The sequence below is a fragment of the Vicia villosa genome, unplaced genomic scaffold, assembly GCF_029867415.1.
Source record: "Vicia villosa cultivar HV-30 ecotype Madison, WI unplaced genomic scaffold, Vvil1.0 ctg.000222F_1_1, whole genome shotgun sequence".
NCBI classification, from domain to species: domain Eukaryota; kingdom Viridiplantae; phylum Streptophyta; class Magnoliopsida; order Fabales; family Fabaceae; genus Vicia; species Vicia villosa.
Genome location: NW_026705084.1, coordinates 194,075 through 220,441, shown reverse-complemented (window position 1 = coordinate 220,441; position 26,367 = coordinate 194,075). Strand labels below are relative to the sequence as shown.

General features: G+C 35.9%; 2 protein-coding genes and 1 long non-coding RNA gene across 4 annotated transcripts; all 3 read right to left on the bottom strand.

The window, feature by feature from the left end:
- Positions 1 to 330: 330 nt before the first annotated feature.
- On the bottom strand, positions 331 to 1,124 carry LOC131625564 (protein ATAF2-like). The gene is given in 4 exon segments (XM_058896416.1): positions 331 to 594; positions 663 to 701; positions 704 to 733; positions 852 to 1,124. Coding segments are annotated over 4 exon segments (606 nt in total).
- Positions 1,125 to 2,846: 1,722 nt separating this feature from the next.
- On the bottom strand, positions 2,847 to 3,664 carry LOC131625576 (uncharacterized). 2 transcript variants are annotated; one of them, XR_009290896.1, is made up of 4 exons: positions 3,395 to 3,664; positions 3,197 to 3,288; positions 3,015 to 3,089; positions 2,847 to 2,926 (listed from the first exon to the last, which is right to left on the bottom strand). It is a non-coding gene; the product is annotated as an uncharacterized LOC131625576 (long non-coding RNA). The 2 variants fall into 2 exon arrangements; XR_009290897.1 differs by lacking the exon at positions 3,015 to 3,089 and having other exon boundaries at positions 2,887 to 2,926; positions 3,395 to 3,661.
- A 12,486-nt stretch (positions 3,665 to 16,150) lies between these two features.
- On the bottom strand, positions 16,151 to 19,545 carry LOC131625563 (uncharacterized). The gene is made up of 2 exons (XM_058896415.1): positions 19,137 to 19,545; positions 16,151 to 18,906 (listed from the first exon to the last, which is right to left on the bottom strand). The coding sequence occupies exons 1-2, from the start codon at positions 19,543 to 19,545 to the stop codon at positions 16,151 to 16,153; spliced, it is 3,165 nt and encodes a 1,054-aa protein (XP_058752398.1).
- Between the last annotated feature and the right edge of the window lie 6,822 nt (positions 19,546 to 26,367).

The following is a 26,367-nucleotide window of genomic DNA, read 5'->3' as shown; positions in this document are numbered from 1 at the left end:
GGTATAGAGGTCTACACTGAGTTTTAGTGTTTAAAGTGTAATTTCAACTGATCACAACTGAAAATGATCAGTAGTATAACATATCAGGAAAGTTTGAGAATTTAAATTAGAAAGAGGAATTGATACAAATATTAGATGCATTTGTTGATTCTATAATTAATCTATAGATTTCATACAATAATATCTCAGCTGCTAGAGAACAAAATTCTAAAACCACCTACTAGGCTGCTATATATTTGAACTGGTTCATGACAGCTTGTTAGGAATGCAGCTGTAATCTGGTGCAGAATTTAAGCGTTTAGTTTCTAAAGAAAAATAGCGAAACTGGATCTATATGCGATATATTATTAGTTCGAGGGAATACCATAATTTCATGGTTGCGGGTTCACTGTATTGAGTCCGTGGTTGCCTTAGCTGAAGACTGATCGGCGCATGTAAATCATATCTATTGATAGTGCATGAAAGATTCGATGCCACATTTTCTTCATTTGTACTCCTTGCTTCATAAACCTTCTTCTGTAGCTCTGCATTTTCTTTCTGAATGAAGTCCATTTTTTTATGGAGTTCAGCATTTTCTTGATGGACAAGAGTTCCCTACAATGGCATTAACGAAAATTGGTCAGAAATTTGTGAGAAAGCCTAGTCACATACAGCGAGAAAACCAGACTCGTGTTGAATTTCTCAATCTTTCCTTTCTTGTTTTGTAAATTCTACATAATACCTAATCATCAAGCTGCAAATAAAAAATCAAACTAAAATCAGATAAAAAAAATTCTATGAAACATTTCCAGACACTTCGACATCACCAACAATAATTTGAAAAATTAAACTTAATTGGACACTAAACATACCCTTAAATTATTTTTCTTACTGGCGGGCCTATCAACGTTGGCAAGACGATATTCATGCATAATCCAATTAGTTTTCACTCCTTTGGGGGCTTTACCGGCATAGAAAACCAGTGCTTTTTGTATCCCCATTGGTTTCACTTTCCCAGTTGGTTTATCAGCTCCGGTAGCCTTCCAGTAACCACTTCCGGCAACCCGGTTAGGCCGGGAACTGTTCGAGTATTTTCGATCCCCCTGAGAGAAAAAGTACCATTCTTTCTCACTGTGATAACCCATTTCTGCATACATCACCAAAAACATATTATTCATATGCAATTAGAAAGAAAAGTAGCAAAAGAAATTATTTATAAGTGAAAAAAGGAAGTATCAGAAAGCTGCCATGGATCAAACTTATACAAATCAACATCTTTAACAACAGAAACAAAATATGGACAGTTTCCTTTTATATGATTTTGCAACTGCATCTTTCTGACCGTCATATCAAGTGGCAGCATAATTACACTTCCAAGTATGATATCAAAGATGTGTATTTTACCATCCTGCTTCAACTATTACCAACACATTCCTTTTCTATCTCTTCAACTTACCTGTATAAATCGAATTGAAGTTTGGCTTAAAACACACATGGCAGAGGTTAATGATAAAGTGTGTGCAACCAAATTCCATGATTATAGGAATAAAATGATTTGAACATGTGCTATTTACAACAGAATTTAATAACATAATTTCAAATATCTTAACAGAAACATGAAAATGAAAAATCATTCACAACTTGATAATGCTATTTACCTCTAAGCTTGTTGGCCACAGCTGCAATCCAGGCTCTGCCTTTGACGTTAAATGCATATCTCGTGGTCGAGACCAGCCGAATAAATCCCGCCGGTGTTTGCGAATTGGTAGCACTCTCCATAGAAACTTGTAACATTGGCGGCGCAAGAAGAGAGCGAGCCCCTTTAGGTAAGAAATTCAGAATCTGAAACATTCAAGAACTTGTCAAATACCTTTAAAGGGTAAAAACAGTCCATACACCTTACCATCATATCAGTCCATACACCTTACCATACATCCAAACCAAAGCGCATTTAAAACCGTCATCGCACCATATGTATGCCATTCAAGACCTGCTACATAACAGAAAAATGCTCACATTAAAACCAGTCCAGTTCAGCATATTCATACCTACACTAAGTCAATTCAAGTCCAGTTCTAAACTGAACCATGCCCTGCATCCTTCATTCTCCAAGCTATCCTTGAGTATTCAAACATCAAGCCAAACATTGATATCCATGGTAAAATAAAGCAAAAGTTGAATCTAAACAAAGTAGAAATTAAAGTAAAACAATTTTATACATATCCAACTATATGATGAACCACATTCACATTCAGAACATCAACCATGGTAAATAACCAACCTCTGCCAAAAATGCCAACCTGCATAAATACAAATCTTATGCATCATTATGTAACCTACTTTTGTTAAACAAAGAAGATGCTAAAGTTTGTAACAAAAACCCTAAAATCAAAACATGACATTCCAAAGCATCATCTAAAGGTAATCACATTTTTCTTAAAAATTACTTCTTTATCAACCAGTCAGTTCTAAAAGCTTGTAACAAAAACCCTAAAAACAAATTGGAAAAAACCTGAAATTTTAGAACAGAAAACGATTTGAAACCATAAACTAACCAACAACGCATCATATCAAAGTGTAGATCCACAAATAAGTTGAGTGAGATGATAGGATCGGGGGACAAAGCTACCACCGCAAAATCGAGCGTTGTGAAATCGCCGAAAACTTCAGATCTGCCGCCATAAACTCTTTGTGTGAAACAATACCACAAACCATAAATAAATTTCCATCTTCTTCGCTTGAAATCGAATCAAAAGAGCAGAAGAACATGAAGAAAGAAGAGGAAGAGACAACTTCAAAGAAAGAAAGAATGAGAAATGTGAAGAGAGAGCAAATCAGAAAAAAAAATCAGTCAAGATAGCAAGCTTACGAAAATTCCCAACCTGCACTTGACGAAGCAAAGCCGACACCGAATATGTTCCCACCATTAAAGGCAATTTCAAAGATGCTGCAAAGACAGTTTCAAAGTTGTACCTCAACAACAATTAATGCAATCAATATATGATTTGTTTGAATCAACAAACCGAAGGACCAACCTTGTTTACGACCAACAACGACAAAACATTGATTTTGTGGACACTATAACAATAAAACAGCAACAACGTTCAAACCTTCATCAAAAAATAATTAACAAAACATTGTAAGCAAACAAAAAAATGTCACTTCGTTGGCAAATCGAAAATAAAGGTTGAAATCAAACTTGTTTCAGAATACTCACCGGCAACCTCTTCGACCGAACACCGATGATAAGTCTATAAAATTAAAACCGTAATTTTCCCGTTATTGAACCCTAGCCACAAAACCAAAACCCTAATTTTAAACACAAAACCAAACAATTCAAAAACAGATACAAATCGAAGAAATTTCATAACCGACACAAATCGAAGAAATTTCATAACCGATACTCAGAACATACCTTTATATACTCCAAATCCTCCCTGCACAAAATTCACCACAAACCCTAACATGAAGAGTGACATACAATAACTACAACATCTTCAGTAGTTTCGAAGCTCCGTAAGTTTCCGTGGACATACCAGAAACGCTCCAAGAGTATCATAGAGTACCATCCGGTTTGTAAAGAAGAAAGAAAGAAAAAGGAAAGGGAAGAGAAGAAACGTGAGAGAGAAAGTGAGAAAGGAAGAGAGAGAGAATGAGAGAAAGGACTGAGAGAGAGAAGAAATTGAAAATTTGAATTTAAGATAGTGAGATACAGCTATTTGCCAATTCAAAAAGATATACTTTTTCAGTAACCATTAAGTTGTAGTTCCCCATATGACATCATCAATTCATTCATTCCTAAATAACAAAGGCACACGACAACTATACAATTGGAAGTCAATTATATGACATCATTAGTTGAAAAAAGTAAATTTATGACCAAAATTGTCCCCATTTTAGAGAGGTGGCAAAATTAGAAGGAAGGGTATTTGGGTGTTTTCCAGAACAATTTCCCTTCTTATATTATAGATGACATAAAACATAACTCCACTTAACTAATACATTACTTTATTTAATTTCATGAGTTGCAACTAATGCAAACACCAATAACAATACCAACATTAATATTAAACTAAAAAAATAATTCATAAATTTTTGGGTTAAATATGTTTGAAAATTTCTTCACCCACCTCCTAACCTTCTTGCCCACCCCTGGTGAATTTACCACACTACTCCTTGTTTCGGAAGTTCATTTCCGAAAAGGTACTTTTTTTGTAAAAAAAGGTGTTTTCGGAAATGTATCTCCGAAAACGTGTTTTTTTTAATATAAAATATTGATTTCGGAGATGCATCTCCGAAATAAAGTTACTTTTCAGAAAATGTGGTGTTTTCGGAAGTTCATCTCCGAACGCACCCCCTTGAGGGAATTCGGAAATGAACCTCCGAATTTATGTCTGGACAGAAGAAAAATGAAAAACAACAACGATTTGCTTTATTTAATCGGGTGAAGATTACAACGATAATATTACTGAAAATTAAAGTTACATATTGTTGAACACGGGTAGGTGGGGATGAGTCAACATTTTGATAACGCCGTCCGCCGATCTTTGAAGTTTCGCGTCCAACTCGATCGGGCCTTTCGAAGAAAATTGGTCGAACGTTGTACACAAAACCGCTAAATCTTCGTCGTTCTTGATCTCAAAAGGTGTGAACTTAATGCCTCCCTCGTCGTTAAGCGATGGCGAGCGGTACTCGAGCTTGACAACCTTTCGATTCTCGGAATAGTGCAAAAGCGTGTTGAGCGACGGTATCAACTCCGCAAACGGCGTGTCGCGCGAGAAGCGAAATTGGAACGGAATCGGGTAGCCGGTTTCAACGACACGCCATTGACATGATTATGAATTCCACAAATTACGGTTAACCGCCACAAATCATCAACCCTCCGAGTAGCACGCAACTTAAACGAACACCCGCACTTTATCGATCCCGTGTCCTCGTGTTTTAGCACCCGGTTTGATTGTACATAACTACCACCCCGTTCGCAATTCAAAACAACGAAAGCTTTCCGCCTACTATTTCCGTTGTCCGACCTTAAAATAACAATTTTAAATCCATGTTTGTTAGCTTCCTTCCGAACCCAATCAATCAATTGTTCGCGACTACCGAAGCTCCGATCATTTGTAAAATGTTGCCGAACATCGACCGCATTGATCATAGGAGTAACGTCAATAACCGGATCGTTATTAACGTTGACAATTTCCGGAACTAATACTCCATCGTCTCGCACAATGTTGTCCGGATGCACCATACCTAACAAATGAATAAATTAGCAAAATTGGCCAAAACTGTTTTTTTTTTAACTGCCAGGGCATATTTCGGAAGTTCATTTCCGAAATTTATTAGGTAATATATTTCGGAAATGAACTTCCGAACCATATCAGTTTCAGCATAAAATTTATCAATCAATGTAGTGAAATAGGGGATGAAATGAGTGATGTTTACCTGAAATTGTAGCTTTCTATGCTCCCTTTAACGTGATCAACGGTTTGAAACTTGATTTTAGGGCGAAAAATGGATGGAGATTGATTGGGTTTTGGAGAGGGTTTTGAGATGTTTTGGAGAAAAATGATGAAATAGTGAAGGAGGGAAATTTGTATATGCAGGAATATTTTCGGAAATGAACTTCCGAAAATATTCACGTTTTTAAATTTTTTTTAACTTCGGAGATGCATCTCCGAAAACACCACTTTTTTGGTGTTTTCGGAGATGCATTTCCGAAGTTAAAAAAAATTCAAAAAAAAAATAACTTCGGAGATGAATCTCCGAAGCAGGGGCAGTTTTGGTTTTTCGCTGGGGGTGACCCCCATAGGGAGGTGGGTAAAGAAATTTTCATATGTTTTTAGTCCCTATAAAATTACCGAAAATGACTTTTAGTCCCTATAAAAAAATGTTAATTTTTAGTCCTTATAAAATTACTTTTGCACTCAATTTTAGTCCATGTAGAATGACCAAAAGTGAGTGCAAAAGTAATTTTATAGGGACTAAAAGTGAATATATTTTTTACAGAAATTAAAAGCCAAAATTGAGATATTTATAGGAACCAAAAACATATTTAACCCTACAAAATTTTATTCATCGTTAAAGTTATATTGTTGCTCAATACTCATATATGTATTATTATTATTTTTTAGTTTATGGTTTATTAACTTTTTGTATTTATATTTACAAAAACAATTTTTTAATTAAAAAATTAATATTAAATATAATCCGAGTCGGCCCAATTAACCGTAGCCTGTAAAGGGTCGGACTTTGACAACCAAATTGTAGCCCGTTTAAATTTCGAGTTTTTAGACCCAATCCGCTAAAAGCCCGAATCCGTCACGGAGTGGCCCGAAGCGGACCAAGTAGCTCGTTTTACCAGCTCTACCTCTAGCCGCTTTAGAAATATATAATTTTGAATTTATATGTAATTTTTTCTTGTAATCCATTACTAACATTTTGGACCATGCACGTAAGCTCATTCTTGATTAAAAAGGCATACCTGACATTCAACTTCCTTATCATAGAAGTGGATAAACATTAAAATGCACTTTTGATTTCTCTATTAAAGTGTATTTAGTTTTTTTAGTTTTATATTTCAAAACTTCTCTATTAAAGTGTATTTAGTTTTTTTAGTTTTATATTTCAAAACTTAGCTTTTTGGTTCCTCAATTTCCTTTATTTGAGATTTGTTTCGTCTCCTCCATTTTTATATTAAAATTAGGATTGAATATGTATGTGATTTATATAAATAATTTAAAATTTGGTTTTACTCTATATAAAAATTTCTTTCAAATAATAGTTCTCTTAAAAAATTTCGTAGCATTCTTGAATACAAAAAAATGTATTAGATTAAGGGGTTTATTTATAAGCCTCCCTAAATAATTAAAAAAATAAGAAGTTAACCGGAAGCATATTCAACCACACAAATCATTGATTATAAAATTAGTTACAGAAGCAATTTTAGATGATAAAATTAAATTCTAAATAGAAAAGTGGAACCACTCACACATGTGTAGATGAGTTTAATTCCAATTGTACTCTTAAGAACATGTTACTTTCTAAATCTATAAAATAAGAAAATAGATGTACCTGGAAATACCAAATCTATCCTCTGATTAAAATCCTCCACATCCTCTTTTTAGGGTTAAAAAGTGTCTAAAAATTACTTTTTCTAACCAAAATATGACATGGTCAAAATCTAACTATTACTTTGTTCATTTTGCTATATTTGTTTGCTTCTTAGTACTACATACTTCAATTGAAACTAAATGTAAACTTTTTCACCTTTCCAATGCATACTTTTTGGAACAACTTTTTGAAAAAGCGATTGTCACTTCCCTCCTTATGTCTCTGTCCGCTCATTCTCCCAGCAACATCAACACACTTTCTATTTCTACCTCCAATCTCATATTTATCTTACAACTTCATTTGCACATGAACTTCGTTTCTTCCTCTATTCATAGCCTTTTCTTCCATATTTGTTCTTCATATGCGTTGTATCCTATGCGTTTTTTACAGGGTTTTAGTAGCAAGATATTTTGAGACAGTTTCTGACATCAACGATAAGAAGGAGCTTTGGAAGGTTGCAGTTAAAGTCCACCACCGATGGAATGTGATAACCAACACTAAGGAACATTTCGAGATGATTTTCTATGACAATGAGGTGAGTTTGATAGGACAACCCTTCTTTTGCTTCATAGTTGCGGTTTCTCTAAAATAAACCTTAAATAGTTGTATCTAAAGGGGTTTTCTTATTTATGATTGATGGTGTTTTGTTTTGTGTTTTATATTCTTCTTCATAATGGTTATCGTTGATGGTGTTTTGTTTTGTGATTTAGGTTTTGGTTTTTCGTGTTTTAATTTAGGTTTTATATTCTTTCCATTGACGGTGAATGTGACTATCTAAAGGGGTTTCTGGAAGACATATGATTTTGGTGAAGTGAAAATCGTTACTTAATGGATCTACTTCTTGTCTTTCTGGTTTTCAGTTTTGCTCTTCTTTTTGGATTAACAAGTTGTATTTTGTGTATTTTTTGTTGGAGTTGTAGGATCGATATGCATCATCGATTTCACAGTGTTTAGGATGGAGTTGGATTACTGAACTGTTCATGTGATTTCTCGCCATAGATTTGAAACCTAAATGAAATTTAGATGTGATAGACTAATTCTCATTTATGTAGACCACCATTGATCTGCTGTTTTGGACAAAATAAAAATTAGACCCAACTGGACCAATATAAAAACTAGTGTAATAGCTGGGATCAATGTGTGGACACATTTTCAACCTAATATCAACTTTTCTAAATTTTCAGTTTAGAACTTCATCAATCTGTGCATATGGTTTGTCGCTGGTTTTATATCTATTCTCATTAAGAGGAATTTTAGCGACATGTTCTCCTTCTATTATCTTCTTGCTTATATATCTTCCTTCCACTAAATTGTGAAACAACATTTGTGTATCCAGGTAGCAGGATACTTCACGTATGGAGTAATGAGAATTTCTGTTAGCACATTTACGTTTTGGAGTGTGTTTGGCCCGCAAATTATACCTTCTGCTGTATATAAAGGAAGTGTATTTTCACTAGCTTTGCAACTTACATGTAGTGTTTTGGCATGCCAAGGGCTGGCAGTGCTGCTATCTGGTATAATAATATCTAATTGCAATTCTGTTTTTTGAAGTAAGTTTTTTATCATATCTTTGTAGTCATTGAATTTTTGAGTCTTGGTTCTTTGATTACGATATCGATATGTCATGGTTTAATTGGTTAATCATATGCTTTCTAACGTGATTATGACACAGGGGCAGGTATTTTCAGGTTGTTATCTCACTGATGCTTGGAATATCGACTAATTCCACTTTTAAAACAACATTAGTTACATGGGTATCTTTGGTGGAGAATACAATTATCACAATAAGAACAAGAGTTTTCTTTTATTGAGGTATGTTAGAATTATTATTTAAATTTTGTTTAGGTTATGTAAAATGAGAGTTAGTTTAGATAAAATTGTCATTAAGCCCTTATAGGAAAAGAAAAAAATGAGTTTACGAGCCAGTTCTGTTGGTGAAGGTTGTTTTTCCGAAATTTGAATGCATGTTCGTTGTTGTTGTAGATCATCAACCAATGCTGCAGGAGATGCAACCTGGACCAGCCATAAGATTGATTCAAAGGATGCCACAACCAAAGAAGCTTCTGGTTTACCAGTGATTGACGAAGTTGATAAGATTTAACCGGTTTTGCAAAAAAGAAAAGTACAATGAAAATAGGAGGATCTGGATTTGGCTTTGTATGTGGCAGTCGAAGGTAAAATATAGTCGGATTTTTAAAAACATTTGTTTGTTTTTAGTAGTTTATGTAGAAGAACATAAATATGTTATTTATGGTCAAAGTATTGTAGTGTGTGTATGTTGTGAAGCACTGATATTATATCTTAATGTGTGTTGAGTTGTCTATTTATAGAGTTACAAACATAGGTAATGGTTTACTTGGCAATATTTAAGTGTTTAAGTTATGACGTATTTCTTGGGAGGCTTTCAAGGATCCGAATTTGGACAAGCACAACAGCGGATCTGAAGCATACTCTTCTAATGAGGAAGGACAAGAGGATGAATATTATTCGGAAAAAGAAATAAGCTTCGGGTACAAAGCTCTAAAGAATGTTATGGTAAGAATGAAATGTAACAAGTTGAAAGATTATAATCTTCTTAGTCATATAATGTTAATGTTACGAAGCCACTTTATGTAAAGCAACTGTAATATAGTTTGTTATTATATTTTGTTTATAGAGTAACAGTGGAGTAAAAGTTGAATGGCATATTTGTCATGTGTGGTGAAATGCTATAGATAGTTATGGTCATTGATATAATGTCCAACATGGCTAATAAACTTTATAAAATGAAGCTACTTAAAATATGAAGGCTTTATAAGTTCCAAATAAATGAAGTTACAGAACAAAGCATTTCTCATTCAGTGGTAAGTAATTGAAAAAATATTTCTCCAACCAAGGGCGGAGCTACATGGGATAGGGGGTGGCCATGGCCAAAATTTTACAATATTTTTTTATAAAAACTAGCTATTGATTGAAATTTGGTTAAATTACTCCTAAGGTCCTTTAAGTTATTTAATTGTAACAGTTTGGTCTTTCATGTTATTTTCGCTACAACTAGGTCCTTTATGTTATCAAATGTGTGCACCATTATCCTTTTTTAACCGAGAAAATATGATAATTGTGGATGAAACTATTTTGAGGGATGTAAAAATGATGAAGTGCTTCCAAAAACACAACAATAAACATTTCTAAATGATTAAAATGAGAGAAAAAGGAGGCAGTTATCACCCAAAAGGACCAAGTTGTTACAAAAAAAAACTTGAAGGATCAAACTGTTACAATTAAATAATTTAAAGGAGCTTGGGAGTAATTTAACCTTGAAATTTTAAATGATAAGTTGTATTATTCAAATATTATTGTGCAATTTATGTTAAATAATTTAGCTTTGCTGAGTTGAAGAGATTTGATTCGGAAATTTATGTAAGTTATTTTACTATATTTAATTTAATTTTAGGGTTAAATAAGTTTTTGGTCCATATAATTATTGCAGTTTTATTTTTAGTCCCTTCTGAGTTTTGACAACGTTTTTAGCTGTTTTGGCAACGGTTTTTTTAAATAACCGTTGCCTAAAAGGCAGGGTCTAAAAATAAAAACTGCAATATTTAAAGGGACCAAAAACTTATTTAACCCTTAATTTTTTTGTTATTTAATAGATTTAAATATGGTTGAAAATGTAAAATGTCTTTGATATAAGTTTTTTGTTTAATTTGTGTAAACATTTGGTTGTCCCATATAACACTGCTCTTTTATTATTTACAAAATTAAAATTACTAAAAATTGAACCATGTAACTAAAGCAATGTCTTTGATATAAATTTTTTCTTTAATTTGTACGAAGATTTGGTCGTGCCATATGAACTATTCTTTGTTTTTTTTTATTTATAAAATTAAAAATATCAAGAATCAAATCATATAACTGAATTTTGGAATCAAAATCTTATCCAACATCACGTTATATTTTTTTTAATACTCACTTCCAATAAATTAAATATATTATTTAGTTTTTGGACCCTCAAAAACTTTGTTCCTGGCTCCGCCACTGACTCCAACAGCCACATATAGTGTTGGTAGGGGTGGCAAAACGGGTCGTGGATCGCCGGCCCGGCCCGCGCACCCGCTAAAAAATGGCGGGTTGTGTTGGGATTTTAGGTCCGCCGCTCGCCAAAGCTCACACCGCCAAAACCCTCCGCCTGCCATAGTCCGCCCCGCCAATGCCCGCCGCCCGCCAAAGCCTGTCCCTCCTCCGAAATTCCCTCTTTTTTAGTTAATTCTAGTAATTTCAATTCTTGATGGTTTATTTTATATATTTATTTGTAAATATATGTAATATTTTTTTAAGTAAAATTTGTTAAAAAGTTGTTTTTATAAAAAATTGTTTTAAAAAATAAGTGAAAAATTTAATTAAAAGGTAAAAAAACATATTAATCTATTAAAAGAATGAAAAAATATATAAATAAAAATAGGCGGGCAAGTCTGCCGCCCGCCAACCCGCCATCTTGGCGGGGCGAGCATGATTTTTGTGCCCATTTCACTTGGCGAGCATGCCCGCCCCGCTCGTTTTTTGGCGGGCTTAAGGCGGGACGGGCGGCCCGTTTTGCCACCCGTAAGTGTTGGTTTAACATGCTAAATGTATGAAATAAGCCATGATATTGGTTTTAATTCAAGGGTTAAATAAATTTTTTGTCCCTATAAATATTGCAGTTTCATTTTTAGTCCTCCTGGATTTTGGCAACGGTTTTAGCTGGTTTTGCCAACGGTTATTTTGTAAAACCGTTGCCTAAAAGTAGGGAGGGACTAAAAATGAAAACTGCAATATTTATAGGGACCAAATATTTATTGAACCCCTAATTCAATATGTATGGAATACAATTATCTAAATATTGGTATATATAGAAAGATTATATTTATACCTTTAAATATAAAAATATATTATTTTCAAAATAATAAATTTTTGTAGTAAAATAATTTCATCTTTCTATTTTTTTCCACTCTTATTATATTTTATAAACACGGCTATTCTAATAAGAATTTGTGTGAATTCATAGGTTATTATATTTTTTATACAATTAAAAAAATAAAAATAAAAATATTTATTATAATGTATGAATTTATACAGGATAAATATGTTTTTGATTTAAATATTTTTATATATAATGTCAAAACCTAAATAATATTTAGATATAGGAAAAAATTTATTTATGATCCAAATATAAATAAAATTATGTCTTTCTTTTAAAAATAATAAATTATTTTGGTTAAACATTTTTGTTTGACAGTTTCTCATCTCACTCCATGAGTCTCTTACGTACTATTGACAGTTTAACGTTGTTTTGACCGTAGTTGCACTTAGGGAACTCTTTCATAGATCCATCTATGGAAGCCTTAAAACATAGTAATTATTTTCCCAATTAATTGAGAAAATCCCAAATTAATTAAGTTCATGGCATATACGTGGGATATTCTCAATTAATTGGAAAAATTTCAAATTTAGTTACAAATTAATTAGGTTCATAAAATCTTAGTAGATGTATTTACAGAAGGAGTTGAAAAGAGTATTCCATATTCTGATTAAATCCTAAGTTCCACTATGTTTTAAGGCTTCCGTAGATAGATGCATCTACGTAAAAACCAATTTTTTTTTTAAAAGTGCTTACGGAGATGCATCTGCGGAAACTGGGGGCATTTTTATAGAATTTCGCACGGTGTATGAGAGATTCATGAAATGCATTGAGAAATCGTCTTTTATTTTATTTTTATTCTTAAGGGTTAATAGTAATTCACCCCCGTAATGTTAGTGAATTTCGCTTTTCAAAGAATAATAGCTTTGTTAAAGACATCCCCATTTGTACTGGAATAATGGCAATAAGCATTTACCACGAGATGCTTGAAAATCATCAACCCCATAAATTTGGATCTAACTTTGACCATTGTTATCGAGCTCAGCAACTAACTTATTTGCTGATTTTACAGAAATAACTCTGAAGTATGACAAATCCAAACTTTATGTCTTGGATAATTTTTGAGGAATTGCAGAAGCATTAAGGATGCCCCTTGCATATGTTAATTAAGTTAAGCCTATCTTATGAAAGTTAAATACTCCCTCTTGGAATAATGTCTTATTAAGTGCAACAAATTAAAAGATGAAAAGGTAGGCAAATAAGTAAGCACGAAATCCCCCATCAAAGATTAAAGTTGAATCGGCCATCACAAGCCCCAAACACAGTACAAATTCACAAAGTTGATCACAAATTTCTTTTAGAAAAAAAAAATCCTGTTTTCTATAAACAACACAAGTGTACATCTTCAAAGGAAACACATATTTACAAGGTTTACCAAAGCAATGAATGATTATAAAACCTCTGCAGTCTCTTAACATAGTCCATATAAGATACTTGCCCATTCTAGAAGGCACTTTTGTGTAACTTAATTTCATTTAGAAAGGTTGTATAGAATCTACGAATTCGGGTACTGGACAACAATCTAAGATTTTCCAAGCCAGGTTGCAGTTAGTGTTACGACCTCAATCAGAGGCAATGCAAGTTTAAGTTGGTGAGTAGCATCAAATATTGTCAACATCTTGGTACGTGTGGTTTTTCAGATGATGTGAATTCTATGTGAATTTACAAGTACCAATTCGCAAAAGTACCGTGAACCAGTACTCACGAATTGGTTCGCGGTTCTTCATGAAACCAGCGAATTCTGTGACTATGGTTTTGGCCCACTCAAGGAAAAGTAAAAACACTCAGCAACAATCAACAACATACACGGACACTGAAGTGCAGTTTCAATGTGAGCTTAATCTAAGTACCCATAAATCGGTAGCATCAAAGAAATTGAACAAACTTGTTAGATATAGCTAGGTTAAATTTAGATCTAAATGGCATTAAAAGAAATAGACATTAAACAAACTTCATACTTTCTTCATATCTCATCAAAGCATAAAGATACAATATAAATAGCTAGGGTTTTAGACTTCTAATGAGCCTAAAGACAAATGGGCCAAAACACAAACAAAAACTCTTAAATAAATTGCTAACAGCAGCACCTATTTAATGATAATAATCTTTAAGTAAAACAGATATTCTTTTATTTCTCTTGGGCCGGTCCAACTTCATATCAATACTCTTGGCCCCATTGAGAACCTTGTCCTCAAGGTTCAAATTGGGAGGTGCATTTGGAATGGGTTGTTGTGTGGTTTTGTAGTTAATTGGGCCGGGTACAGAAGTGGGAAAATTAGGGTTAGAGGCAAAACGCGTGGGACACGTGTCTGTCCCAGGAGGCGCCGCTGATTTTGAATTGGGAGACAGCTGTATTTGAGTTGGAACGGTAACTTGAGGCAGATTGTCACGTGAAGATGGTCCTCGAGCCGTGTGTTGACGTGAAGAGTCATCCAAAGTGGGTCCCATTTGTACTTGTTCTGTGGGCAAAGTAACGTTCACATTCAAGTGTTTAGAAAGCATAAGTGGTTTCCAAGACTGAACATCCTCATTTAGTTTCTCACTTTGCTCTCTCTCCGCAAACACATTCTTACTTCTCTCTTTGGTCAAAAAAAAATTTCTGAAATCTTTTGTAAAGATTGTTCCTGCGTTGAAGCTTGAGGGTGGTCACTCAGAAGAGGAGGGTAAGTGTGTACAGCTTCCTTTGTTGGTTGTATCTCTGTTATCTTATCAGCTTCTAACTCAACATCTTTGTCTTGCAGATCCGGATGAACTGGGAGGAGGTGTGAAGGTGGAAGATCGCGGAAATCTGTAACCGGTTCACGACCATAGTAAGGGCGTAGCAAGGAGACGTGAAAAAAGGGATGAACACGAGAGGTAGAAGGGAGATCCAACATGTACGCCACTTGTCCGATTCGTTTGATGATGGTAAAAGGACCGACGAAACGTGAAGCTAACTTCTGAGATGAACGTTTTTGGACGGTTTGTTGGCGATATGGCTGAAGCTTGAGTAAAACAAGATCTCCAATTTGATAAGTAAGCTCCTTTCTCTTTGTATTTGCTTGTTTCTCCATCTGGATCCGGCTTTTCAAAAGATTTTGGTTTAAAGTTTGAAAAATCGCTTGTCTTTGTCGCAGGATCTCTTCAAGTACTGGTTCAGAAACGGAGCCTTCGATATAGTCAACCAAGGACGGTGGATCACGACCATAGAGTGCTCTGAACGGAGTCATTTGAATGGCAGAATGATGTGAGGTATTATACCAATATTCCGCGAGGTGCAAGAACTTGTACCACTTCCGTGGTTGAGAACTGACAAAACAGCGAAGGTGTGTACCAATAGGTCTGTTAATGACTTCCGTTTGTCCATCGGTTTCGGGATGATATGCTGTACTGAATCTTAATGTTGTGCCTTGTTCCTTGAAAAATGCTTTCCAAAAGGTACTAAGGAACAACGGGTCCCTGTCGGAGACAATAGACTTCGGTTGACCGTGGAGACGAGCAATATCAACTATAAAGCGCTTAGCAAGATCTTGTGCTGTGAAGTGGGAAGGCATGGCAATAAAGTGAGCAGACTTGGTGAGACGGTCACAAATGACCCAAATGGTGGTATGGCCGAAAGAGTTAGGCAGATTGGTGATAAAATCCATCGAGATGTCCTCCCACACTTGCTTAGGAACAGGTAATGGTTGAAGTAACCCATGTTTTTTTTGTGTTAGATATTTGTTATGTTGACATTCCCTGCAATTCTGAATCAATTCTTTTGTGTCTTTGTATAAGCCTGGCCAACTGAAGGAAGCGGATATGCGAGATAGAGTGGCTTTAAGACCTGAATGACCTGCTGTTGGGGTTGCGTGAAATTCCAGAAGGAGCTTAGGGCGAATCTGGTTGAAGTCAGGTACAAAGATCTTTGCTTTGTAGAATAACAACCCATTTGAAAATGTGTAATCTGGCTGAGTATTACTGAAAATAAGTTTTCTGATCATGCTTTTTCCTGACTCATCTTTTGCATAATATTCCCTTAAACTGGAGAGGATATCTGGAACTGTGGAGGACAAGGCTAGTAACATGGGTTCCTCTGGGGTGTATTTCCGGCTTAAAGCATCAGCTACCAAGTTAGACTTTCCAGGTTTGTAAAATATCTGAAAATTAAAACCTTGCAGCTTGGCTGCCCACTTCTGTTGCTCTGGAGTTTGAATCTTTTGGAGCAACAGATTCCGCAAACTCTTTTGATCCGTGTAGATATGAAACTCTTGACCAATTAAATACTGACGCCACTTTTTTATTGCTTCTGTTATAGCGAACATCTCTCACATAAACTGAAGCTGCTTGCATACGAGGACATAACTTCTTGCTGAAGAAGGCGATTGGGTGACCGTCTTGGGACAACACAGCACCTATGGCAACCCCTGAAGCGTCTGTTTCTACAACAATTTTTTTTGTAAAGTCTGGTAGTGATAAGACCGGCATGTCGGTCATGCGTTGTTGTAACTCTGTAAAGGCTGCGGCCGCTGATGTACTCCAAACAAATTTAGTGGATCGTAACAAATCAGTGAGGGGAGCGGAGAGAGAGGCGTATGGCTTTACAAATCGATGATAAAATCCGGTAAGGCCCAAAAAACCTCTGAGTGTCGTGAGAGAGCGCGGTTGAGGCCAATCTAAAATTGCCTTGATCTTTTCTGCATCTGGTTCTACTGTTCCTCTAGAAATAACATGTCCTAGGTAATGAACCTTAGAAACTGCGAACACACATTTTGACAACTTAACCACATAAAAATTAGACATTAGTAACTCAAAAATAATCTGCAAATGAGCTAGGTGGTCAGAAAAATTAGAACTGTAGATCAGAATATCATCGAAAAAAACTAAAACAAATTTTCTTAAGTGAGGTCGCAAAAGATCATTCATTGCTGATTGGAAAGTAGAGGGTGCGTTAGTCAAACCAAAAGGCATTACCAAGAATTCATAGTGTCCGTCGAAAGTACGAAAAGCTGTTTTATGTGTATCTTCTGATGCCATTCGGATCTGGTGATAACCTGAGCGTAGATCTAGTTTGGTGAAAAACTTGGCAGAACCAAGTTCATCTAGCAATTCATCTATTGTGGGTATAGGAAATCGATCTTTAACTGTGACAGCATTAAGAGCTCTATAGTCAACACAGAAACGCCAAGTGCCGTCCTTTTTTTTTACTAATAAAACTGGGGAGGAGAAGGGGCTGTGACTAGGGGTAATGAGGCCTTCTTTAAGCATGTCATCAATGATAGTAGTCATAGCTGTTTTTTGGGAGTGAGGGTACCGATAGGGCTTAACGTTAACCGGGGCAGTGTTGGGAAGTAAGTTTATATGGTGGTCATGGGGTCTAGGTGGAGGGAGGCCGAGATGAGGTTGAAATATTTTGGAGAATTTGTGAAGTAGTTTGGCAAGCTGGGGGGGTGTGTCTTTGGGTAGGTTTTGTAATGGGTGAGGTTCTGTGTGAGGTATACTTGTGGGGCTGGGATGAAAAATCATGAGATGTAGTGAGGCAATGGAATCTTGGTGGACAAGTTGTTTGAATTGATGAAAAGTGGTGTGTTTGGGAAGTGTGGCAGAATCCCCTTGTAAGGTCATAGGTGAGTTGTTGTGGTTAAAGGTAATTGAGGGGATAGAGAAATCAGCCTGAATAGTGCCAAGTGTCCTTAGCCAAGCCATGCCTAGGACTATATCAGCTCCCTCAATAGGTAGGAGGTAGAAGGGTAATTTGAATTGATGTTCTTGTAAAACCAATTTGACATTGTTGCAGATTCCTTCACACTGAAGGTGTGAGCCATTGCCAACCATCACCGAAAAGTGAGGAATGGGGGTAGTTGGAAGATTAAGATGCTGAGCGATGCGAGGTTGGAGTATATTGTGGGTGCTGCCTGTATCCACTAAAACCATGACCGGTAATCCTCCAATAGTTCCTCGAAATTTGAGAGTTTGAGGAGAAAAATGGCCTGTTAGTGCTTGGGTGGATAGCTGAAAATAAGTGTCTCTTGGTTCTGTTTCTTCTATAACTTCTAGCTGTTCTGCACCCAATTGAGAAGGTTCCATGACCTCATCATCACATAGTAGAATCAAGAATCTGCCTGTAGCACACTTATGGCCAGGAATGAACTTTTCATCACAATTAAAGCACAATCCTTGGGCTCTTCGTTCCTGAATTTGGGCTTGAGATAATTTTTTTATGGGAAGGTGGGAAGGTTGTTGGGTAGAAGGGCTTTTTGTTCGGACAGCGGTAAGGGCTTGAGTATTATAAGGACCTTTTTGGTATGGGGCAGAAAGGGAAGTAGGATTGGATTTGGGAAATGGGTTAACATAGGTTTTGGAGAATTTAGGTTTAGAATCTTTAAGCTTTGCTTCAATCAGCTTAGCTAGCCCAATAGCTTGTGAGATATTTGTGGGTCGTTGAATTGCCATTTCATTTTTTATATCAACATTAAGGCCAGAAATAAAGCAATTTAGTATAGCATCTTGAGGTAAACCCACCACTTGATTGCCCAACTGTTCAAATTTTGTTTGATACTCAACCACTGTTCCTTCTTGTTTTAACTTAAACAATTCAGCCTGATGATTGTCGTAAGTGGATGGGCCGAAGCGCAACTCTAAAGCTCTTGTAAACGAGGCCCAATCAGATAATAAATGACTATTATGCATCCATTTAAACCAACTTAGGGCATCACCTTTCATGTAAAAAGATATTAATGATAAACGATTTTCCGGAGGCATATTATAAAAATTAAAAAATTGCTCCGCTTGAAATAGCCAATCAAGAGGACCGGAACCATCAAACATAGGTAATTCGAGTTTTGGGGTACGGGCTGTTGGTAAGGGTGGTATATGGGAGAGATTGGGATAAGGGTGTTGTGGAGGAAATTGTGAGCATGGGGCTGTTGGGAAAAAGGCATAGTGAAAGGTTGAGATGATGATAGAATAGTTGGAATAGGGGGGTATGGAACGAAGGTTGAGGAGGTGTGAGGATTAATGTAACGGTTAGGTGTTGGGTGGGGGTGTGTAGTAGAAAAAGTTGCAGAATTTCTCAAGGGTGTGTGTGTTGGTGACAAATTTTGAAAGTTAGGGGGAGGAACCCTAGAAATAGAATGTAGGTTCTGTAGCATACCTGAAGTGACTGTTGTTCCATGAACAGTAGTTGAGGTGACCGGCGGTACTGTTTCGTGAACAGTAGCGGACCCAACAGTGGTCCCGGATCCGTGAACAGTAGCGGATCTGCTTGTTGTACCTGTTCCGTGAACAGTAGCAGAAGGGGTAGTAAGGGTTTGCTGCAGCTCTTTTTGAAAGGAGATTTTGTTAATGGCAGCCATGAGGGAGTCAAATCTAGAGTCTTCCACACTTTTATCATTATCAAACCTTGTTTGGAGGTTAGATAATTCGGTAGAGATTTGGTGGAATCTTACATCCATTTGCTCTTGTGTCTCTTGCATTGCATTGTTTAGGTTTAAGGTAGTGATTTGAAGGGCTTCTTCTAAAATTTCCTTAGAAGAGGGGTTGGGGGGTTTAGGGGGAGCCATGGGAGGAATGAGAGGAAGGAGATGAAAGCACCAATGTTAGATATAGCTAGGTTAAATTTAGATCTAAATGACATTAAAAGAAATAGACATTAAACAAACTTCATACTTTCTTCATATCTCATCAAAGCATAAAGATACAATATAAATAGCTAGGGTTTTAGACTTCTAATGGGCCTAAAGACAAATGGGCCAAAACACAAACAAAAACTCTTAAATAAATTGCTAACAGCACCTATTTAATGATAATAATCTTTAAGTAAAACAGATATTCTTTTATTTCTCTTGGGCCGGTCCAACTTCATATCAAAACTCCGAATACGCAAATCCCTTTCTTGTTTAGTATTACGCAAAGCCAAAAGAACTTATCCACTGAAATTAAACCCGTTTTCTTACCGGAGGTTCTACCGCGGATGTGATTGGTGGCTTAAGAAGTGGTCGGAGATAATTTGGGTATCATCAGGAAGCATGAATCCGAATAATATGTAGAGGGAACAACACTTCACCATATTCCAAGAAATTTAGGGAGGGCTTACACGCATGCAATCTACCCTGTTTTCCTGTAATCAATGATGTTAATTTTAAATGATGTGGCATCAATCATTAACTTCTGGAGAAATACTTGCATGGAAACTAACTTAAAACCATATATTTAAGATCAATCAATAAGGAGAGAGAAAATTTTCCTCAACTTCCGTTAAGGTAAATAGACGGCAGAGACTAAACATGTGATCGGAAAATTTTAGAAAGACCGTTATTTAAAGAAATCTTTTATAGAGACTAAAATTTAGTTATAGGTTTATTTAGAGATAAAAACATATTTAACCTTTAAATTTATTTTTAATTACTTGTAAAGGTTGAATGAGATAATTTATTAATTAATATTTTTATAAAATAAAATAATTATTAATGATTTTAATAAATTTTTTAATGAAATTAATTAATTAAAATTTTGGGTAAAAATTATTGGGTCTTAAATGGATCAGTCCTAAACCTCAAAGGGTTGGCTCAGTTGGCAAATGAGCTTTCTCCAAAAAGGGACGGAACCGGCTAGTACCCGGGTTTGATCCCGGCTGGAGTCAAAAACGCCCTGGAGCCACGATGCCGTCGCCTCCGAGCCCGGGTCCGGATTAGTCACGTGGGGCCCCTTTCCCCCGCGGATACCGGTCGGTTAACTCCAAAAAAAAAAAGGATCAGTCCTATACTCAAAGGCCCACTATCATCCAAAACCACAAAAGCAAATATTTATGCATGTTTAAGCTTTATAAACCCTTACCTAATTTCTATACATATCTCAGCCCCATTTTTTTGCTATCCCTCGTCGTAGAAGCAGACCGGTCGTTAGACTTCATACTCAGCCTTTTGAGAGATGAATGGTCCTGCTCAGGGTTAACGTCGTAGAAGCTTTTTCATTATTGCTTCCACTTGAGAGAGAGTAGAAGTATGAGAAGGAGGAAAAGTTTGAAGTGTGTCATTCACCGTCATGGTTTTTTTCCTCCTTAAAAGATTCTTCATGAACACCATATTATCAATAGAAAAGAGCAAAGAGAAGATTAGTAAAATATTATAAAAACTGAAAAATAAAGGTAAGATTAAAATGTCTCTCCTTGTCAAAGAGTTACCTCTCATCTTGAGTGATGGTTGCATTTAAAGCTGTCAAAATGGGCTACCCGGTCCTAAACGGGCTGGTCCTGACGGGCCCTAGGCTTTTTAGAGCTGGACCAAAAAGACTCTGTGTAATATGGACTCGAGAATTACTAACCGAGCCCGGCTCTAGATGGACTTCGGGTTACACGACGCTAGATGGGCTTTTTTATTTTAAAAATTAAAATAAAAACTCCATAATATTCATTATAAATTAAATTAAAAATTATATTAGTTTAATCATAATACATTTTTAAGTATTATATTATCTCTTATAAATACTATAATGTGTTTATAAATACAATATATCTCTAAATTGTATAAAATAATACTTGAATAGTTAACATAAGGGAAAAACTAATATAATACGATGAAATAATGTTGATTATATTAATGTATAGTATTTAAAAGAGAAAGATTGAATAGAATAGAGATAAAATTTAGTGAGGTAAGAAAAATGAATGTGCTATTCAGAGTACGTAAGACAATATAAACATTGATATATATTTTTTAATTTTCTAATTATGCAGGCCTGATGGGCTACCCACGGCCCATATGGGCTAGCCCTAATGGGTAGCAGGCTTTTCAGGGCTGGGCTAAAAAGACCCTGAAAAATATGGGCTCTAATTTTAAGGCCCAAGCCCTATGATTTTTCGGGCCTGGCGGGGCGGCCCATATGGGCTAGCCCATTTTGACAGCTCTTTGCATCCACAACCGCCAGGGTATCGATAAATCGACGATTTTTCATAGAAATCGACATGTAAGAATGGTTTATTATTCATTATTCCACAAAAGGAACAATATATGTATTCGAGTCCCGATTAAAGTGGTTCGAACCTAACATTTTAGGGGGCCATGTGGGGAAGGTTAGGGGACTGACTATGTAGAATACAAGTAAGCATATGGGGTTTGGGCGTCACCAAAAAGTAACAGCCCTTAGAGTTTTTTCAACTTTCAAGGTACACATGGAATATTTTGTTTATTTGACGCAGTGAGACCAGACTCTGTCCTCGTTCCCCTTTAACTAAAGTACAAATAACGTTGAATATGTTGAAGAAGAGATTCACTGAAGGCTCATAATCCTAATATTCATACAAATATTGGACATCCTGGCGAAGGCTCGGGCCACCGGATGTAACTAAGATAAGGCAATTCTTAGATGCTTGAGTACCCTCTCCTCAACATGAGACCTATCAATCGGAAAATGAACCCACTTCCATTCAAGCCTCTTCCAACTTGGTAACACTTATGTATTAGGAAACCATCCCCAATACAACGACACTTGAAAAAATAAAAGGACACTTAGGCAAAGGCCTGACTGGAAAATATACGATACACAAGTGCACACGAGTATCCTAAAGGGAACACCACACCTAGTCTACAAACCTAGGGCCACATGAGAGGAAATCTTGCAAAATATCTCAATGATAATACTAAATTTAATGCACTTGTTCTCTCAGATCTCTTCCAGTTTTCCATGTAAAGATCCCGACGTAGAGGATCCAACCTAGTTCTCTGAAAGACATATAAAAATTGTAAATTTCAACCTACAATAAAACTTAAATATTTTAATAAAAATAAATTTTAAATACCACAACAAACAACGTTACTGTAACTTTTTAATCAATTTTTTTATAATTAGAGTCCAGTAGTAATATTTTATATTTTGTCGTACATAATTTTGAAATTGGTAATTTTTTTAAAAAAAGTTTGGATTATTATTGGGACTCTTAAAACGTCTTGTTCCCGAAAAAACATCACAAACACAGAAGAAAGAAAATTCGCAAACCATAGCATTAAAAAATTAAGAACAAGATTCACACATGATCACACATAACACAAACACTTTTCATCCAATTCAAAAAAGAAAAAAAGGTCTTGTTATCAATCTTTAAATCCCTTCACAACAACTTGCTCCGATCTTAACGTTGACTCACTGAGTCAATTCATCACCGACCTTTTCAAAAATTGCTCCTACGCCGATCTGGTTTGTCCCTGGGATGATGAAAGAGACATAAACCCGTTCTTCGACTTTGCTTGCGATCAATGTGAACCAAAATTTGAATTAGGGTTATTATGGGACTTCAACTCCTTAGAGCGGGCTTCCTTCTCTTTTATTAGAGCTTCCATGGTTTCAGTGACTTGGGAGGAAAATATGGCCATGGAAGTCCTCACTTTTTCAATATCTTTTTCATTACCCTCTCGAAACGCCTACATAGTGGTCACCTTAGCAACCAATTCCTAAGGAGGGCCATATGTATCCCACTCATTTTTAAGACTAGATGACATATCCACTTCCTTCTAGAGCTCAAACAATTTTTGTTGAAGCTAAGTCTGTTCATAGGAAATAATGCCATGCTTACACCTCTCATAATGAGTGGTGGTTGCATCCACGACCGCAAAGGTATCAATAAATTACTGGTTTTCATAGACGCTCCTAGTAGGCTTTCAAATCACCTTTCATTGAATCCTCCTCACAGGTTAAATAGTAAAAAGGAAAAAATTAGGCATCCGAGATATGACTGAAGTGGTTTTGAACCCAACATTTTCGAGGCCCAGGTGAGGAAGGTTTAGGGTTCTACAAAACACCGAGTGAGCATCTGCGGGCGGGGGGACGGATTCACAAAAAGTAATGGCCCTTAAAGTTTTTCCAACTTTCAAAGTACACGTGGAATACTTTGTTCATTTGACGCAGCGAGACCATACCTCATCCTCGTTCCCTTTTAACTCAAGTACGATTGACACTGAAGATGTTGAAGAAATTCCCTAAAGGCTCCTAATCTCGATATTCACACCAGTATTAGAACATCCTGACGAAGGCTCGGGCCACCAATATTCGCACCAGTATTAGAACACCCTTAGATGCCTGAGTAGCTCGTCCTCAATTTAAATAAAAGGTGATTTGAGTTTCAGCCTAAAGAACAAACACTCGTGGAAGGGAATAAAGTACTATTCAAAAGAACTATATATCCTTTTGTTAACCTCAACACGAAAGATCATCCAATCAGAAGGTGAACCCACTTTCGTGCAGGCCTCTTCCAACTTGGCAGCACTTCCGTAGTTAAACCATCCCTAATAAGCCTGCATCAACCCAATGGTATTGTTCACCATCAGAAGTTTGGACCCGACTTCATGATCTCAGCGAACCATATATGCCCGAGTGTCATGGAAAAAAAGTCTCTCAAAGACTACAGAATAGTTTCAAAAACTAATACGGTCTCTAATTTTTATATTAGTAGGGTCTCTGCCAATAACCTCTCTAAAAGATCTCATGAAATAATAGGTCATTTGATCATCTTGAGCAACTATTTCTGAATCTGAAAGAGGATGGATAGAAGAAGAAGGACCAATAATTGCGACTTTCATAATGAGAGTATCATAATCCACCCATTCATCTTTTTCAAAAAAACTCACAAGAACAACTAGAGGGTTTGTCACAATCTTCAATATAACCTACTTAAGACCCATAACTATCACTAAGCACAATAAGATTGGCAATGAGTCGATTAACCTCTAAAGGGTCATTATTTGGAATAATTGGGGTTTCAATCCCAAAGGACGATGAAAAATCACCAATGTCAGGGTTGTTTATCATGTTAACATGTATATTCTCTATGTTGACCATTATAAGAATGAAGGAATTAAAACCAACAAATGCAAGAAGAATGGTAAGAAATGATACTTGAAAAGGAAATGAAGCGAAGATATGGTTAAAAGCAGGTGAAATTCAGAGATGATAATGAGTCAGGGAATGCATAACCCATATAAAAAGAGAAGATAGTGGAATCAAAGGTCACCAGAGCTCAGAGAAGGAGAAAAAAATGTATAGAAATAAAGGTAAGTTTTAGTTTGCATGAGAGATCAAAAATCGTTTAAAAGACCAAATTAATCCTGATATAGTAAAGCAAGATAGATAAATCAACAACCCGAAATGAAAAAAAATGGAAAATTGAAAAGCAACGGTCAGATCTTGCCTAAAAAATGCAACGACACTTGAGCGCAGTTAAGTATCCTAGAGGGAAACGCCACCCTAGCCTACAACCTAGGGCCATGTGTGAGGAAATCTTGCAAAACATCTCAATGATGAGACTAACATTTAATGCACTTGTTCCCTCAGATCTTTTCCATTTCTCCATGTAAAGATCCCGATGTAGAGGAACCGACCCTATTTTCTGAAAGGCTCCCGGTACATTAAACCTTGACAAGTCTTGAGAGCAATTGTTTTGGATTTGCCACATATCCAATACTGTATAAAACCAATTACCATCTACCATGTGTCCAGTCGAAGGTATCCATAATTCACTATATCCTTTTTTTTCTCACTTATTGACTTAAGTTGAAGCGTTAACTTTATAAGTCCATCGCCACACAACCATACTAGATATTTGCACTACTGCATCAAAAATCTACATCATTAATTCATCGTTAACCCTGGTTCACTAACGAAACACTAATTTTTTAACATAAAATTATAAAATAAAATTAACAAGATATCTTTCAATATATATATATATATATATATTTATATATAATTAGTAATAAATAAATAAATAAATAAATTATATAATAAAATTTTAAATATTAATTACGATCCATAAATAATATTAAAAAAATATGTTATTTAATTGGTGCAGTGATAATAAGTAGTTTGAGGGCCTTTTGGGAGAGTGCTCTTAGACACATGAGGTTACATGATTTGCTGGAATGTGCGAGGGCTCAATAAAAATGCTAGATGCCTAGAGGTTGGAGCCCACCTCAGAAAACAGATGGTAAACTGTCTAGCTCTTTTTGAGACTCATGTGAAAATGAATAAATGTAGCCAAATTAGGAAGAAGCTTGGCTTTAATTGGGATTACACTGATAATTATGAATGCCATACTAATGAGAGAATCTGGCTTACTTGGAATCCCCTAGTCTGGAATATGAAAATAATTGAGAAATCTGACCAATTGATTCATACTGAAGTTTATGCTAAGCAAGGTGATTTCTCCCACTACCTCACTGTCATCTATGCTGACAACCAGATTGCTAATAGAAGGAAGCTTTGGCAAGATCTGCACAGACTCAATGACAACATCACTGGACCTTGGATTAGTATAGGAGACTATAATAATGTGTTGAAAGTGGGGGATAGGCTTGGAGGCAATGAGGTTCATCTGTCTGAATATATAGTTATGGAGA

Bases quoted from the DNA above. Each gene is read 5' to 3' on its own strand.
- LOC131625563 (XM_058896415.1), bottom strand. From the start codon at position 19,545: ATGGCTCCCCCTAAACCCCCCAACCCCTCTTCTAAGGAAATTTTAGAA. The intron at 18,907-19,136 runs GTATGCTACAGA...TTTTCCCAACAG, and splicing joins TGGAACAACAGTCACTTCAG to CCCCATGCTCACAATTTCCT.